Below are 14,928 nucleotides of genomic sequence, written 5' to 3' on the forward strand. Positions count from 1 at the left end.
ATCACCTGGGTTCAAGTCCTGACCTGAAATAACAGTGCTGCAGTGTTTTGGTGACCAAATAATAAATTATTCAGCAGGTATGATGCATCCCATAATTATAGCCCCTAAACCGATCAAGACAAGAAAGCTATATTTCAACCCAAGAAGCTGTATTTCACTTATAGTGAGTGGTAGAAGGGCCAGGTTCTGAGGCAGACGGGACTCTTGTACCTTTAATAGTTGTGTAGAAGAGGAGATTTCAACTGGTGTAGCTTATTATGCAAGCTACATCTGCCGAAATCCCTTCTTCTATGCCCCTATTAAAGGTGCAGGAACCCCACCCTCTTCTGCATCCTAGTGACTGGACTATTAACTGTTGCACAGTACTAGCATTGTGAATCACTGGAGGAAGGTGAGCTCTAGTTCCATCAGTATATGTTGGACCTGTTATTTGGTTCAAACTCACTGACACACTGTAGTTGAGTCAAACTCTGTAAGTGACACACTGCTTTTGTGCCTAGAGGGCTAAGAAAAACAGCAATGTAGATGCATAGATAGACAGTGCACTTCATTGAGACCCCATGATTGCTCTGGACAAGCCTTTCTGTTGGGCAGACACACTGTGGAGTCAGGTATTGGTCACAGAAGCCTCAAGGCAACTGTTCGTGCTTTCCACCCATTAGATGCCAAAAATGAATTTGCATTAATGCAATAGCACTTAAAACAGGTTTGTATGAAGAGTTTGGCAAAGATTCTGGGTTCACCTGTAAATGTGTATAATCACATTTTAGCAGAGACAACTGAGAGGCAGGTCTATTCTGTACTGTTAAGCTCTTGATTTTGCATCAATATATTGCACGTGCTTTTGCATGAATATAAAATCATCCTTGATGCCCACAACATTTTGTGTGTCAAAGACCTGCAAATACACAACACTGCATCCACCTATATATCTACACAAATGTATACAGATATATGTGCTTGCACAACCACAAATAGATCATTAGTGATATATGGTTTCTGAAAATTACCGTGGGCTATTGGCCATATTAGTGCTGATGAGATATCATACAGTCTCATTAGCAGATTGTCTGGTATTATTGGTGTTGAAGGGCTAACAGATGAACCTAATGCACATATTCATTTTTTTATTGCCTACTTTGCATTATAAAATAATCCCATGACCCTATGGATTATGACTTGATGGCACAGGGAGTTTATCTCTCCTTATATAGCAATAGATAGCCTGATTAGACATTGGGCTGTAAGGACCGTTTTCAGGAGAGGGGAAATGTTTTTCTTCAGTCTTCCCTTTCATATTATTAAAAAAGCCTAACCAAAAAAAAGAATTTTTTTTTAAAAACAAACTAACATTAGAGTCTTGTTTACATTTCATAATGGATGAGATTTTAAACACGTATTTGGATCCTGAATGTATAAAACTCTCCACTTATATGATGTATGCTTATGATGGATAGCTCCTTAGAGCAGATAAACAAGAACCTTGATAACCATCTGCAGTCACTAAAGCTATTACATCTCCTGCTCGCTTCTAATACTGGACAGGATGTACAAATGCTTGGTATAAGAGCAGTGTACCTTTGGCTGCAATCCTATATACACTTACCTGGGAATAAGGCCCACTGAACTCAATGGGGCTTACTTCTGAGTAGGCACGTATAGGAGTACACTGTCAGACTGATCCTATCGTTGCATAAAGAAAAGTTAAAACAGCTACATTCCATTCTGTATTATTATAATCTGCAAGCTGAATTTGTGAGGCATTAAATTCATTTCCATTTTCTCAGCCCATATTAAAAGAGAGGTAGGGTGGGCAGATGCAGCAGAGGACAGGAATTTTGCATCTTTAACAACTGTGTAGAAGAAGGAACTTCAGTAGGTGTCACAAGAACTAACACCTGCTGAAATTCCCTCCTCTACACAACTGTGAATGATGCAGGAGCTCTGTCTTTGGCTGCATCTGGCCTCCTTAGGTAGGAAGGACCAATAGTATCTTACTATTGACCTTCCACAAAGCACTGGCCATTCTAATTTCATCCAGAAATTACTGGTATAATGTAAGCTTGTGACTGACATTACACTGTCAATAAACCTCACAGTATTTGCTTATTTGTTTCATTTTCAGTCCACCTTTTCTCCAAGGAGCTTGGAGGGTTCTTGCCCTGTCTGATTTTACCTTCACAACAACTCTGTGAAGTGAGTTAGATCAAAAGATAGCTCAAGGTCAATCATGGCTGAGTGGGGATTTGAATTTAGGTCTCCCCAATCCTAAATCCCAAACTCTAAACATGACTCCACACTAGATAATATACTTCCTCTTAAAAGAATTTAGGGAAAAATTGATTCAGAGGAGTAAACTTATAAAAGATGGCTGTTGTGATTTCTTATGTATTGCAACAGAATATGTTCTCATTACTACTGGATTTCATATGACCTCAAAAAAGGTCAGTAGCAATACAGTGTCTTTTTGATCCATGTACATTTTAAAATAATTTCTGCACAACAGTGGCTTTCTAAAAACTTAGTAGCATTTTCACACACACAAAATGGTGCAGCAAATATTTGTGAAATTCAAAAACAGATAAAAGTGAGCCAGATCTATCATTTCTTTTAAAGAAAACATGGGCAAAATGCCATTTTGGTGTTAAAAACTGTTCGGTCAACAAATCAGAATCAATAGTGTGCAATACATGCCCTAGCCAACCAAGCTGAATAATGGGATATTCAGTTGCAAAATACTGGCTGAAATTATTCGAGAGGAAATCTAAGTAGAGTTGTATGAACTACTTTCCTGCCTTCTATAGGGCACTTTTGGCTTAGAGAAAATGTGTTTATCATATACATTTTTGTCGTTGCGCTTTGTTTTGTTTTTTGGAGATTTAACTAACACAGTGTCAGCAAACTCAGCAAAATCCAAACATGGCTGTCTATTGTTTTATGAGGATTATTTTCAGAAACTATACCTATATGTATGCATACATATATTTTTCATACGCAGGCATACATATATATATATATATCTATGTAATCTTCTTATGTAGGTGAGTGAACAGAAGGCGGGACCACTGTGCTGCCAACCACAGTGGTGTCTCCACAAGGTGCAGGTGGCAGCTGTAGTCTTGAGAGTGGCACACAGGCAGACGACAGACACAGAAAGAAGGGGGGAGAATGATCAAGACTTTGGCACAATGAGGAGCTGTCAGCTCTAAGAGAGGTGGGAGTGATGGAGTAGAATGCTTAAAGGTGCAGCAGGGAGGGATGTGGGGATGAGAAGGGGAGTTGAACCAGTCCCGGGATCGGTGTTGGGGGAAGAGTGGTTGAATGGACACCTCAGCAAGCTCACACGCAAAGCTACCTTGGAGCAATGAATACATGTCCCTCGGACTCAAAGCTGTTTGGCAGCAGGTATTCAAAATCTGCAACAGAAAGGGAACGTTATCCGGCGGGGGTTTGAAATGGGGGAAGAAGAAGGCTTCAGTCTCAGGATGTGACAGAAGAAGAAGAGAAAGAGAGAATGGGGTGGGGAAGAAAAGGAGAGAGAGAGAGAGAAGTATAAACAAAAGAGGCAAAACATCTGACTAGTTTTAACAAGAGAGAAAGGAGAGAATATTCTTTGGTAACTAGCATTGTACAAGAAGGAAAGTTATAGCCAATATGTTGCCAACATTTGGAGGATTTTGATATTTGATTGCATATTCGTTAAATTCTATAATCTGAAATTAAATATATTTGATCAGTTGTATATGTATTGCTTTGGGGCTAGACAGTTACATATACACATGTACACACATATATATCCTCATACTTATATATGTATGTTGGATAGGTTGTATGGGCATCTCTCTCTTATTATGATATTAACAAAGAAAAGAAATCACATGCTCTGCTCATACGGAAAGAGAATTACTAAAACAATATTTTCTAATAAAAATTATTTTTCAGGCATCAACATGGCCAAACCAGTGTCCTTTATGAAGACAGTCCAACCAAAGACTTACCCATCGGATAGAGGTAAAATGCAATGCATTGTAGAGGGTGCAGCAACTGCCTTCTGGCTCAGAGTGGTCTCAAAGCACTACAATAGCCATCCTTCCCTTGTCTGAATATGAAACAGATCCTCCTGGATTTCATAGGAGTAGTCAGATATAACCAAAGCATGTGGGGAATGGTCCCTGTGCTGTTCCATGGTATGGGCTGAATGCTCATATTCTGTCTCTCAGTTTCTGAGAATTTCTGGCGGCGGGGGAGCTCTATTACACCCTTGCCCAACCTGGTGCCATCCAGATGTTTTGGACTACAACTCCCACCAGCCCTGACCTTGCTCCTGCCAATTGTTTTAATTGGATAATTAAAATTAAACAAAAATGAAACTTGTGGAGTGGGCCCTTCAAAACACAGTCACACTTAGCAAAATATTACTAGTCAAACGTGTAAGCATTTTTTAGGAGGTGCTCTGTACAATAGTAGCAATTTCCTGAAAATAATCCAGCTGAGGAGAAAAATAAAACAGTAAAAAAGACGTTTCTGTTGTATAAATTAGAAGTATTTCATGGCTTCCCTGGATGGCTGTGGACTGGTTGCTTCTTCAACAGCTGTGTTAGTACAGCTGAGCACCTCTTGCACATGCTTTCTTCTGATGTTGCTTAATCTGATATGTTCCCTGTTTGAACTTCCAGCCTTCCCCAACCTGGCACCCTCCAAATGTTTTGGACTACAACTCCCAGCATTCCTGACCATTGGCCATGCAGGCTGGGGCTGATGGAAGTTGAAGCCCAAAACATCTGGCGGGCACCAGGTTGGGGAAGGCTGCCCCAGGTAAATGGAAATTGGGCTAGACCAGTGCCTTCACCACTTGGAAAAGCTCAGCTGGTTGAGACTGTGTGGACACAATAGTCAAGAAGTAAGATCTCATTGCTTATACCAGTGCCACAGAACAGATTTTCACATGGGCTTGAAGTTACATCTGGTCAGATTCATTGTGAGTTTTCCTCCACTTGTCCTCTAGCCATTGTCCATGCTGCCGCATCAGGTGCTTCCCAACATACAACTGAGGGCTTGAGCTCTGGCTAGACAAAAAGGGCATCTAGGAGCTTTTGTGTCACCTGCCCAAATTAGTTACTTATTCCAGGATTCCAACACAGCATTAACAGGATAGCTACTGGAGGCAGTCAGATACTCCCCCAACATCTGTGGAAATAGGATGAATCCATTAACAGTTGGGGCTGGACCATCCTAACTGGTCTTCCACATCTCGAGAAGTTTATAATTATTGTGAACCACACCATAACAAGGTGGTGACAAGCTGTCCATGACAAAGACAGAATCACCCACACTCACAGCTCATCCCCAATCTGGTGCAGAACACCAGGTCCAATGTGTGATTGCACCTTTAATGCACACTAGGCCAGGCCCATTGTTGCTATGACATACTGTGCTGTAGCTCTTAAAAGGGACTCGGCATGAAGGTTGAAGGGCCCAGAACGAAAAGACCTGAGACCACTTCTGCCAACCCAGCCAGGGGGGCAGAGGCAGACAGTACACTCCTAGAATGGGGGGGGGGGCGGGGATAAATTTTTCTATCTTACTATTCTGCCCCCTCCCTTCCCCTAACCCAGCCACATTTTGCCAGGTCCATAAACACCAGCCTCTGCCAGACACATCTGAGCTCTAATCACAATCCCCACAGCACAGCACAGCAGTTAGCAATAATTAATTAACATTCTAAACTTGGCAGCAGGACAGTGACAGCTATTGAGAACACACAGAATTAATTGCACACTAGAATTTACTCTAAATTAATGGCTTAACTAAAAAAAAAACCCTCCAAGGCATGTAACACTGTGCCAAGCAAGGATTAAAAAAACAGTGGAGTAACAAAAACAGTTTTGTTACTGGCAAAAATAACAATAATAACCACAAAGGAACACCACCGCCCCTGCTCTTTCCGAAGTGGAATTAATCAGTGATATTACCAGGATGGACTATATATACCACTGTCACTGGGTAAACCTACAGTGGTAAAAGCAACTCACAGAGTAACACATCACCCACTCTCGCTGGTTGTACTGTAACTCAGTCCAAACAGAAGCTGAATACTTATCTTAATCAAAGGAAAGATTCACAATAAATAAACTAACTGCCAAACCACGCCCACTGAACATCTCTAATGGAAGGCCCAAAGCGATGGTCCCCTTAGGCCAGGGGTGGGCAGAAAGTAGATCTCCAGATGTTTTGGGCTTCAGTTCCCAGCATTCTTGACCACTGACTATGCTGGCAGGGGGAGGGGCCAGAGCTCAGTGGTAGAGCCCTTGCTCTGCATGCAGAACGTCCCAAGTTTGATTCCAGGCATCTGCAGGTAGGGCTTGAAATAGTCCTGCCTAAAACTCTGGAGAGCGGCTGCTGGTCAGTGTTGATAATACTGGGCCAGATGGACCAATGGTTTGCCTCAGTATCAGGTAGCTTCCTATGTTCTGGGAGTTGAAGTCCAAAACACCTGGAGATCTACCTTCTGCCTACCCCTGCCTTAGGCAATACTCTTTCAGTGCCAACCTGTTGGCACCAATGCCTTTGGCAAAGTCCTCTGATTTTAACTGCCCTTTCTGGATGCACACCTGATCAAACTAACCTGGGGCACCTGCAGACCCTTTCTAGTAGGGCAAAGGAATGGAAGGGGTAGACTAGGGTGTCCAAGGAGGACATGGATTCTGCAGCTCTAATAGTTGTGTAGAAGAGGGAACTTCATGAAAAGCTACACCTGCTGAAACTCCCTCTCCTGCCAACTATAAAAGATGCAGGAGCCCTGTCTCCCCTGTATCTAGCCACCCTGGGGTGGATGCTGACTTGCAGCTGCCTGTAGGGCCAGGATAGAGAGGCAAGCCCCATGGAGTAGCACCTGGGGGTGGGTATCTCAATATTGAGTTCCTGCTGCCAGTCTGCTATGTCTTCCAATGGCCTTGCCCCCTGAACCACAATGAGTGCTGGTAGGACTTCCACTGGGCCAAATGCTAGCCAGTGAATCTCCCAGCAGAATCGCAATACTGCTGCCTCTTCTGCATCTGAAAACAGAATACCTTTGCACAGCTTCCACTAAGGAGCAGTGAAATGATTGAGTCTGATGCTTTGGGGGGGGGGAGGCTGTTGATATCTCCAAAGGAAACTGTGGGCAGTTACCTGGGGATCAAGTAGCAGTTTAACACACTTCTCAGTTACATACATCCTTCACCACTGTGCAGAGGCAGAGTACAGGAGCTGGTTTTTAACCATGCTACAAACTACATGTATTAACTCTGACATAAAATTCCATTCTTCATTTGTTCACTAGGCTATTTTTATTGTCACAGCAATAAACTGGAATATTTAGAGTACTGACTGTACTAAACCTACACAGTTCAGTAGGGGCACGACACATTTCGTATACAAGACTTTCTTCTCCTGAACACTGATGCACTGACTTACTGATGCGCTACTTTGAAGACTGGAGTGAAAGGAAATCTTAGCAACTCAGCAACATTTTATCCAGGTGAAGCAGATGAAGCACAGTTTGCCTTGGATACATTTATAGGATTCTTACTTAACATTGTATAAGAACCTGTAGTAATCCAATTCAACTGCTTGTTTTTTAGATCTTCTTTCTACTGAATTGCATAGCATTTTAGCTCTTCATTCAGCAGCCTGAAATCTTTTGGCTTGATGTTGCCTGACTCACCATTGGTGTTAAAAAGGAAAAGAAAAGAGAGGGATAGCTGTTGCAGGCTTTCCTCTGAAGGACACCCACTCGCTTTTAGTTCAAGCAACTTCACCACAGTGGTATTTTTGTATGACCTGAAAATTGTCCCTTCAAATATACCAATATAAAGAGACTCCTTGTGAGACCACTAAAACGCCTCTCCTTCCCCCACCAATGTCTCCCACAATGCATTGCAAAACATATGTGGCCCTTTGTCAGGGCAGCACAGCCATAGGTTGGACTGTTGTTTTCGAACAGGACTGTAAGGCAGGGTCTGAATACAAGCCAATGAGAGGAGGAAGAGGAAAGGAATACAAAAACACTAAGTAATTATTCCATCAGCATTGCCATTACAGGGTCACCGGGTGCAGGCAGCTCAATGCTGATAGAACAGGGCTGAGGACAACAGACAGCACCCTAGTGCTTGAGACCAGGTCTCCACTGATAACTCCTTAGTGCCATCATGTATGAGCTACCCATGTCGGATGGTGTTGCTTCCTTTCGCTATGTGTTTATGGAATCTATTTACTTTTTCATCTACCTGCACAACCCACCCTTCCAGTGATTAAGCCATGAAACCGTACTTGGCTAGGCGACAGAATCAGTATGGAAGTTAATGCACTTTACTGGAACATCTCAGTGATTCTTGATTCACTGGTCCAGGCAGTAGGAATGCAGCTCTGGGGAGGCAGGGATAATAGGGTCACATCTTTGGTTATATGGAGATAGCTCTCCATTTCAGGTTCATTTGCTCTTGTGTGGCTCACAGTCAAATAAGGAACCTCTCCTAACTGTCCTTTCATGCCACATAGCATGTGCTGTTAATTGATCACATGGACTTTGCCATCTCAAGCTATTTTAAGTGTCAGATTTATATGGGTATTACTGACTATGGAGATCTTGAATCATGGGAGTAATTGAGAGCACAGCTGGCCCTGTTTCCAGTTTCTCTCGACAAGATTCGATTCCAATCACTGTTTTCATATGTCTGAGACCATTATACATTACAGTACCTTATGACTGCCCTGTTTCCCATTGTCAGCTTTTTGCTTTTGCTACTGAATGGTCTATACGAAATCTGTTCTTTTTCTGTTCGTGTCACATAGCTGGATGAAGTGCTGCAGCAGATGCTGAGGGTGCACATTCATAACACAGAACCCTCATCAGGGATGTATGAGAATTTTGTTTATGTTATGTCCTATTCGCAACTTCAAATTGCAAATGCAAGCAGGAGAACATGTTCTCTGAAAATGTTTGCAAATTATTGAATTTGTGTTCACGCTCACAAAAATGTACATTTTCACATTTAACTTTATGGGGGGAAAGTGCGCATTGTTGGTATGCTTTTTTAAAAAAAACATGCATTTTCCCGTTCGAAATGCGCATGTTTCCTGTTTGAACAAAATGAAAAAAAGCACAACCAAACACAGGAAACAAGGTGGGACAAGCATCAAATTGGTGTTCAGATTATCTGGGCAATTGTGAAAATCGCTTGCTCTCCCATCCCTAGTCCTAACAACACTGGTGGGAAACATTCTACCGCAGTGTAAACCTAGGGCAACAACCTACCCCAGGAAGGTTTATGAACTCTGTTATTAATCAGTTGACCTTGGAATTTCATTGTGCAAAGCTTCCAGGTCTCCAAAAGGTCTCCTTCTATTTGTAAGTCAAATGTACACATCTCCATACATGTGTGCAGGTGTGTGTGACACCAGTGTCTGCAAATCCTATTTTGTGTTTAAACTGAAGTGTAGTTGCTCTGCAATTCTTAGGACATGACTCACAAGAAAAAAAGGAGGAAACAGAAATCTATGAAGGTTCAAGCTCTATTCACAATGTCCACCCTTCTAACTTAGTTTTCTCTAGAGGATGCAGAGCAGTTCCAGCCCAGTTGCCCAGTTCATGGAACTACGTTGCCAGAAAAGGATTGTAATTGGATTCCAAAGGTGCTGGAGCAAGTGAATTGTGAGAAAAAGTACCAGAACAAGTTTCATTTAATTGTCTTGGTGCTGTACCCCCATCTCTCCTGGAGGAATCACTGGGAAACTCAGGGAAAGTGAACGCTAAGGAATCATGGCTGAGACTACTGTTAATTATGAAGCCTGCCATGGAGATTATGACTCTTTGGGAACAACTCTGACCTGCATGCAGTGTGGACTGTCTGAGATTTCTGCTTCTCCTGTGTTCACTCAGTGTCTCCTGCACTCAAGAAGCCTTAACTATTTTCTTGTGGAGGTGATATTCCAAACACTCCTGAGCCTGAAGGTCTCTGCACAGCCCTGTCCCATTCAGATTGAGCTGTCTTTAAGAGGAAGGTAAGCACAGGAACAAGGATAGGGTAAGATTTGTTGGGGAAGTGTGAGACAGGGGAGGAAAAAAGGAAGACAGGGTGGGGGAGATCTTTTTGAAGGGAGGAAGAAGAGCAGGATATTAAACTAGCTACAAAAAACCTTTATTGAATTCAAACATAACAATTCCATATGAAGTTGGCTCGTCTTTAACGATACCGGATTGAGTCTCTGAGCAATGCACAGGGAAGGAGTGGGGAGATCAGTAGTGGTGAAGCTATTATGAACATAACAAGACATGTTGCTTTCAAATAAAGGGTGAAGGAATTTGAGGGAGTGGAGGAGGAGGAGAGCAGGGGAGGAACAGTTTGGTGGTGGTTTGCAAGGTTAGGCGTGGCAAACGGGCAAGGTAATGGGCAAGCAGGCCGGGTGAGTGGCAAGGGGGAGCGGTGAGGTCTGGAGTGAGGGGTGGGGGGTACTGGAGACGGGTGGGGAGAACGGGGTGGTGGAAGGGTAGTGGTCTAAGACTGAAAATACTTGCCCTTCAATTTGCTTGGTACTGTGTGAATCCATCAGAGAGAGAAAGCAAGAAAAAACAAACAAAAAACAGAAAACAAAAAAAGGGGGGTTGGGTGGAAAGGGGAAGGGGGTACAAACAATATTTTATTCAATTTCTGTTTGAATAAAAATATTGTGTATCATAATCATACCAAAAGGAAACCTCTTGCAAAAAACGACATGGAAAAGAAACCAAAAAAAGAAGAATAAGAGTACCAATAAAAAGGCCACAGTAATAAAATAATAAAAATGTATAGATATAACTAGATATATAGATATATATTATATAACCAACATAAAAAATGAAATTCAGTAGCAAACAGTTTGCAACAGTCTTGATATAGAAATGTTCTTACTGAGTTAGCAGACCATGCAAAATTCAAGATTAACGAAGGACGCACACAGAGACGGAAGGAAAGGAAACAAAGGGACAGAGGAGAAGGTTAGGGTATAAAGGGACCAGTGCCTATATGGGAAGTGTGTAGGGTGTGGTTGTCTTTAGTGAGAGGATCTAGGGTGTGGAGGAACCGTGGACGCAGCTCCACTCGCAGAGAAGGCTTGATTTTTCAAAAAATGGTTTAATGCTGATTTTATTTGCAAATAAAGCCAAAGAGATCAGGCCTTGCTGTTGTTCATGGGGAAACAACGTTTTATGTCAGCTATGATAACTTTAAAAAGAAAAACCTACTGAAAATTTGTGAGCGACCTTCTGAAGAGGAGTAGCAGCAGTGTAGTTGAGGAGGGAAATGTCACATCTGCATATTAAACAGAATGCAACATTCAGGGGAAAAGCTGTAGCTCAGAGGTAGAGGACCTGCTTTCTATGCAAAAGGTCCCATGTTCAATCCCCAGCATCTCCAGGTAGGGCTGGGAAAGACTCCAACCTGAAACCCCGGAGAGCTGCTCCCAGTCATCGCAGCGACAATACTGAGCTAGACAGACTCTGTATAAGGCAGCTTTCTATGTTCTAACGTGCAGGGACGCTGTGAGTACGAACTGCAGGCTGTCCCAGTTAGGCTGGATTATTATTATTAAAACCATCAGTTTTGAGTGGTGGGTGCTGCTGCTCAATTGGAAAAGGGAACTGAAGAGTGTTGGCAGCTGTACATAAAGCCCTGGGCCAGGTGCCAACTCTGTGCCAATATAGTCATATCAGTTGCCATCCTGGTCTGGTTATGCTGTTGACAGAGCCTTTCTCTCTAGTTCCATTACTGAACTTGAAGCAGTCGACTGCAGATTTCAGAGAATGAAGGAGGGGAGCAACTATTGTGCCATTTAGAATGCATTCTCAGAAGTCAGGGCCCCAGGCAGTCGCTCTCCTCTATAACGTGTAGCACACAGACATCTTATTTGAAGGAGATGACAAAAAATCAGAGACAGTCACCAGAGCAGGATCTCATAAGGAACTCATAAGGATCTCATAAGACTTCAGGGAGAAAAGCCTTCTTCTGTTCTAGGTATTTGTGAGGGACGCTTTCTCCCTGAGATCAGGTGGTATGCCATGACAGGAAGAAAATAACTAATCCAGTGGAACACACACAGGAAACCCCATCTGATTGCTGCTACAGTCCTCTCATGAGCATGTGTCACCTCAGAAAATATGGGGGAGGGATCATTTTGTCAAAGCAGCACCCACATCAAAATGTACATGGAAATTTGGCAGGCCAGGGAAAAGACTTTGCTAGGATCCTTCTGCCTTATGTGGTAACTTTCTATGTGCATACAATGCGTAACATCACAGTATTTTCAAAACAGCAATTTGTGAGGACTGTAGCATGTGCACCTTAAAATGTTTGAATGAGCGTAGACCCACCCTTTGTGCTTTGGACAACTTGAATATAAATTCCAGAATACAGATTGATCTTTGTTTTAGAGATATATGATACAGCAGGCAGGGATGGTGAGCATACTCCTGTTTAGTTGCCAAAACACCTTTCTGTATGTAGATTTTCAGAACATGTGTTACAATGGAATCCTGTATATGTTTACTCAGATGTAAGCCCTACTGAGTTCAATGGGACTTACTTTCAGGTAAGTTGGTATTGGACTGCAACTTAAGGGCACATTCTATGCATGTTTAGATGGAAAAAAGCCCTACAGCTCCCAGCATTGTGCAGCCAGCATGCTGGGAATTGTAGGAATTTTTCCATCTAAACATACATAGGATTGCATTCTTAATGTCTCTATGTAGATGGGTTAAAGCCTATTTAAATAAAAGCAAACAAACTGATATCAGGTCAAGGCTACCGAAACATTCTGGAAGATATTGGCACAAGGTAATGCTAAAACTGCATCATTTAACATATAAGCTACTGAGTAAATGTATTCTACTGAAGAGAAACTCCACTCAGCATGAAACTTTGAGTAGCTACAAGTAATGTGGTGTGGGTATGGAGTAGGGGACTTAAGGGTAAGGGAGAGAGAAAGAGAAAGAGACAGAAAGAGAAAGAGAAAGAGGAGAGAGATTACAGAGCCAGAGGGATAAACCCAGGAAGAAAATGAGTGGCAGTCAGAATCACTCAGAGCAGGCTGTGAGAAACTCCCATGGAAGACCCTCACACCCTGTGATGAGAGAGCTGATCCCAGGATCACACACAAGGGGAGGCTAACACACAAGTACACAGATTAACCGTAAATTAGTTAGGAAAAAGAAACCCAAAATTGAAATTAAAAAATAATAATGGTTTAAAACAAATATAAAACAAAACAGAAAGAAACATGCGAACTTTCCCAGCTTTCAAATTAACTGGCTGCTACAGAGTTTATCATCTAGTACATAAAAAGCATATAAAGCAGCAACTCAACCTCATCTCCCCTGGATGTTTTTAAGGTTTTATGCAAAGTATCATGGGAAATCTTCACATCCCTGGAAAGCCTGCATTATTTTTCCAGGAATAAAATAAAACCTCCTTCTATGTGTAGGGTTGCTGTTGTTCTTCATTTGATAAACTTTTTAAAAACTGGCTTTTATATCATAAGTTTGGCATTTCATTTTCTCCTGTTAGTCATCCTTAGGCTAGCTGGCATGTTCAGGGTTAAAGGGCATGTGAAAGGTCAACAGGAAAAGGAAAGTGTCTACTTACACTTCACCTGGAGAATCTGGTCACTTAGGTTAGCTCGGATGTAAAAGGTGCTGTAGCGCGGCAAGACTAAACCTAGGCTGGTGAAGGGGAAGGGGGAAAACAGCATTTTTAAAATGGCTGCGACAGCATTTAAAATAGTTTTTCTAGATGCCAGCAATTGCGAATTTAAGTCTTGGGCAAATGAAACCATAGAGATGTAGCATATTGACCACCCAATCTAGCACTTCAGTGAGCTATTGATACAGATGAGCAAATCCTAAGATGGCCTTTGCTTACGTCAGGAATGGAGCATAGATATGCTTGATGTACCAACATCTGAAAAAATGCTTGCCCAGCGGACAAACTGGATATTTATCTAACACACAGAACCTGCTGGGAACACACTGGGTAGCATCCAATGTTAGTCATATGTACAGTAGACCCATTGAAATTAATGGGACTTAAGTTAGTTGTGACTAATTTAAGCCTCATTCATTTCAGTGGGTCTACTTTACATAGGACTAACACTGGATATCACCCAGTGAAGCCATGTGCTGGGTGCTATGCTGCTATTGTTGCCTCTAGTTATTCCTCTGGGTTACCTAGAGATTGCCAGGTTGCATGTGGGAAGCCTACGGCATTGGTCTAACAAAAGTCACATTCTTCTGCTAGGTATCCCCAGTGTGCTTCCTTCCCTGGCAGGAGTGTTGTAGGGCAGTGATGCAACCCTCGAATACAGGGAGGCACGGGCATAGACTATGGCATGGGAGGCATGCTCATGGGAACATGGTGGAGCTGAAGAAGTAGAGGCATAGATCAGAGGAGGGCACACAGGCCCAGAGCTCTGTCTGGGCAATCCAAGGAGCGATGTTTTGCAGTGATCTTATGATTGGGTCCATTAGCCATCCTATGCACACAGCTCATCCTAAGACTCAGACTCACAAACGTTTTGTGCAGCAAGTCTTAGGGAAGAGTGTATCTGGAGACACGTGGCAAACACAATAGATTTCTTATTCTACATTCTGATTCTTTAGGGCAAGAAGTCCTGAAGGATCAGATAGCTTGGCTAGATGGGTTTTTCTGCCTAGATTGGGTCAGGCAATCATTCGGCTATATCATGTCAGATCAGCTGCACTAGGAAATCCCTGGGGAATATGTATATTTGCAATAAACAGCTATGCACTAGATGGCAGTCTCTCCCAATATGTTCAGGTTTCAGAGCTCAAACAGTTGGCACATGGAGCTGCCTGATGCTATTCAAGTAGGCCAGCTCCCTCATTTAGGTCACAATTTG

The 14,928-nt window shown here is 42.5% G+C and overlaps 1 protein-coding gene across 1 annotated transcript in view; it reads right to left on the reverse strand.

Moving 5' to 3' along the window:
- CACNA2D2 (calcium voltage-gated channel auxiliary subunit alpha2delta 2) overlaps positions 1 to 14,928 on the reverse strand; it is an 806,035-nt gene that overhangs the window by 33,402 nt on the left and 757,705 nt on the right. Inside the window, exons 22-23 of the mRNA XM_084839654.1 lie at positions 13,656 to 13,732; positions 3,356 to 3,416 (exon numbers count right to left, since the gene is read on the reverse strand). Of these exons, the coding sequence (XP_084695780.1) occupies positions 3,356 to 3,416; positions 13,656 to 13,732 (138 nt within the window). The remainder of the gene's footprint in view (positions 1 to 3,355; positions 3,417 to 13,655; positions 13,733 to 14,928) is intronic.

The sequence above is a fragment of the Heloderma suspectum genome, chromosome 2 (genome assembly GCF_057233095.1).
Source record: "Heloderma suspectum isolate Gila_16-S chromosome 2, 16-S_ref, whole genome shotgun sequence".
NCBI classification, from domain to species: Eukaryota; Metazoa; Chordata; class Lepidosauria; order Squamata; family Helodermatidae; genus Heloderma; species Heloderma suspectum.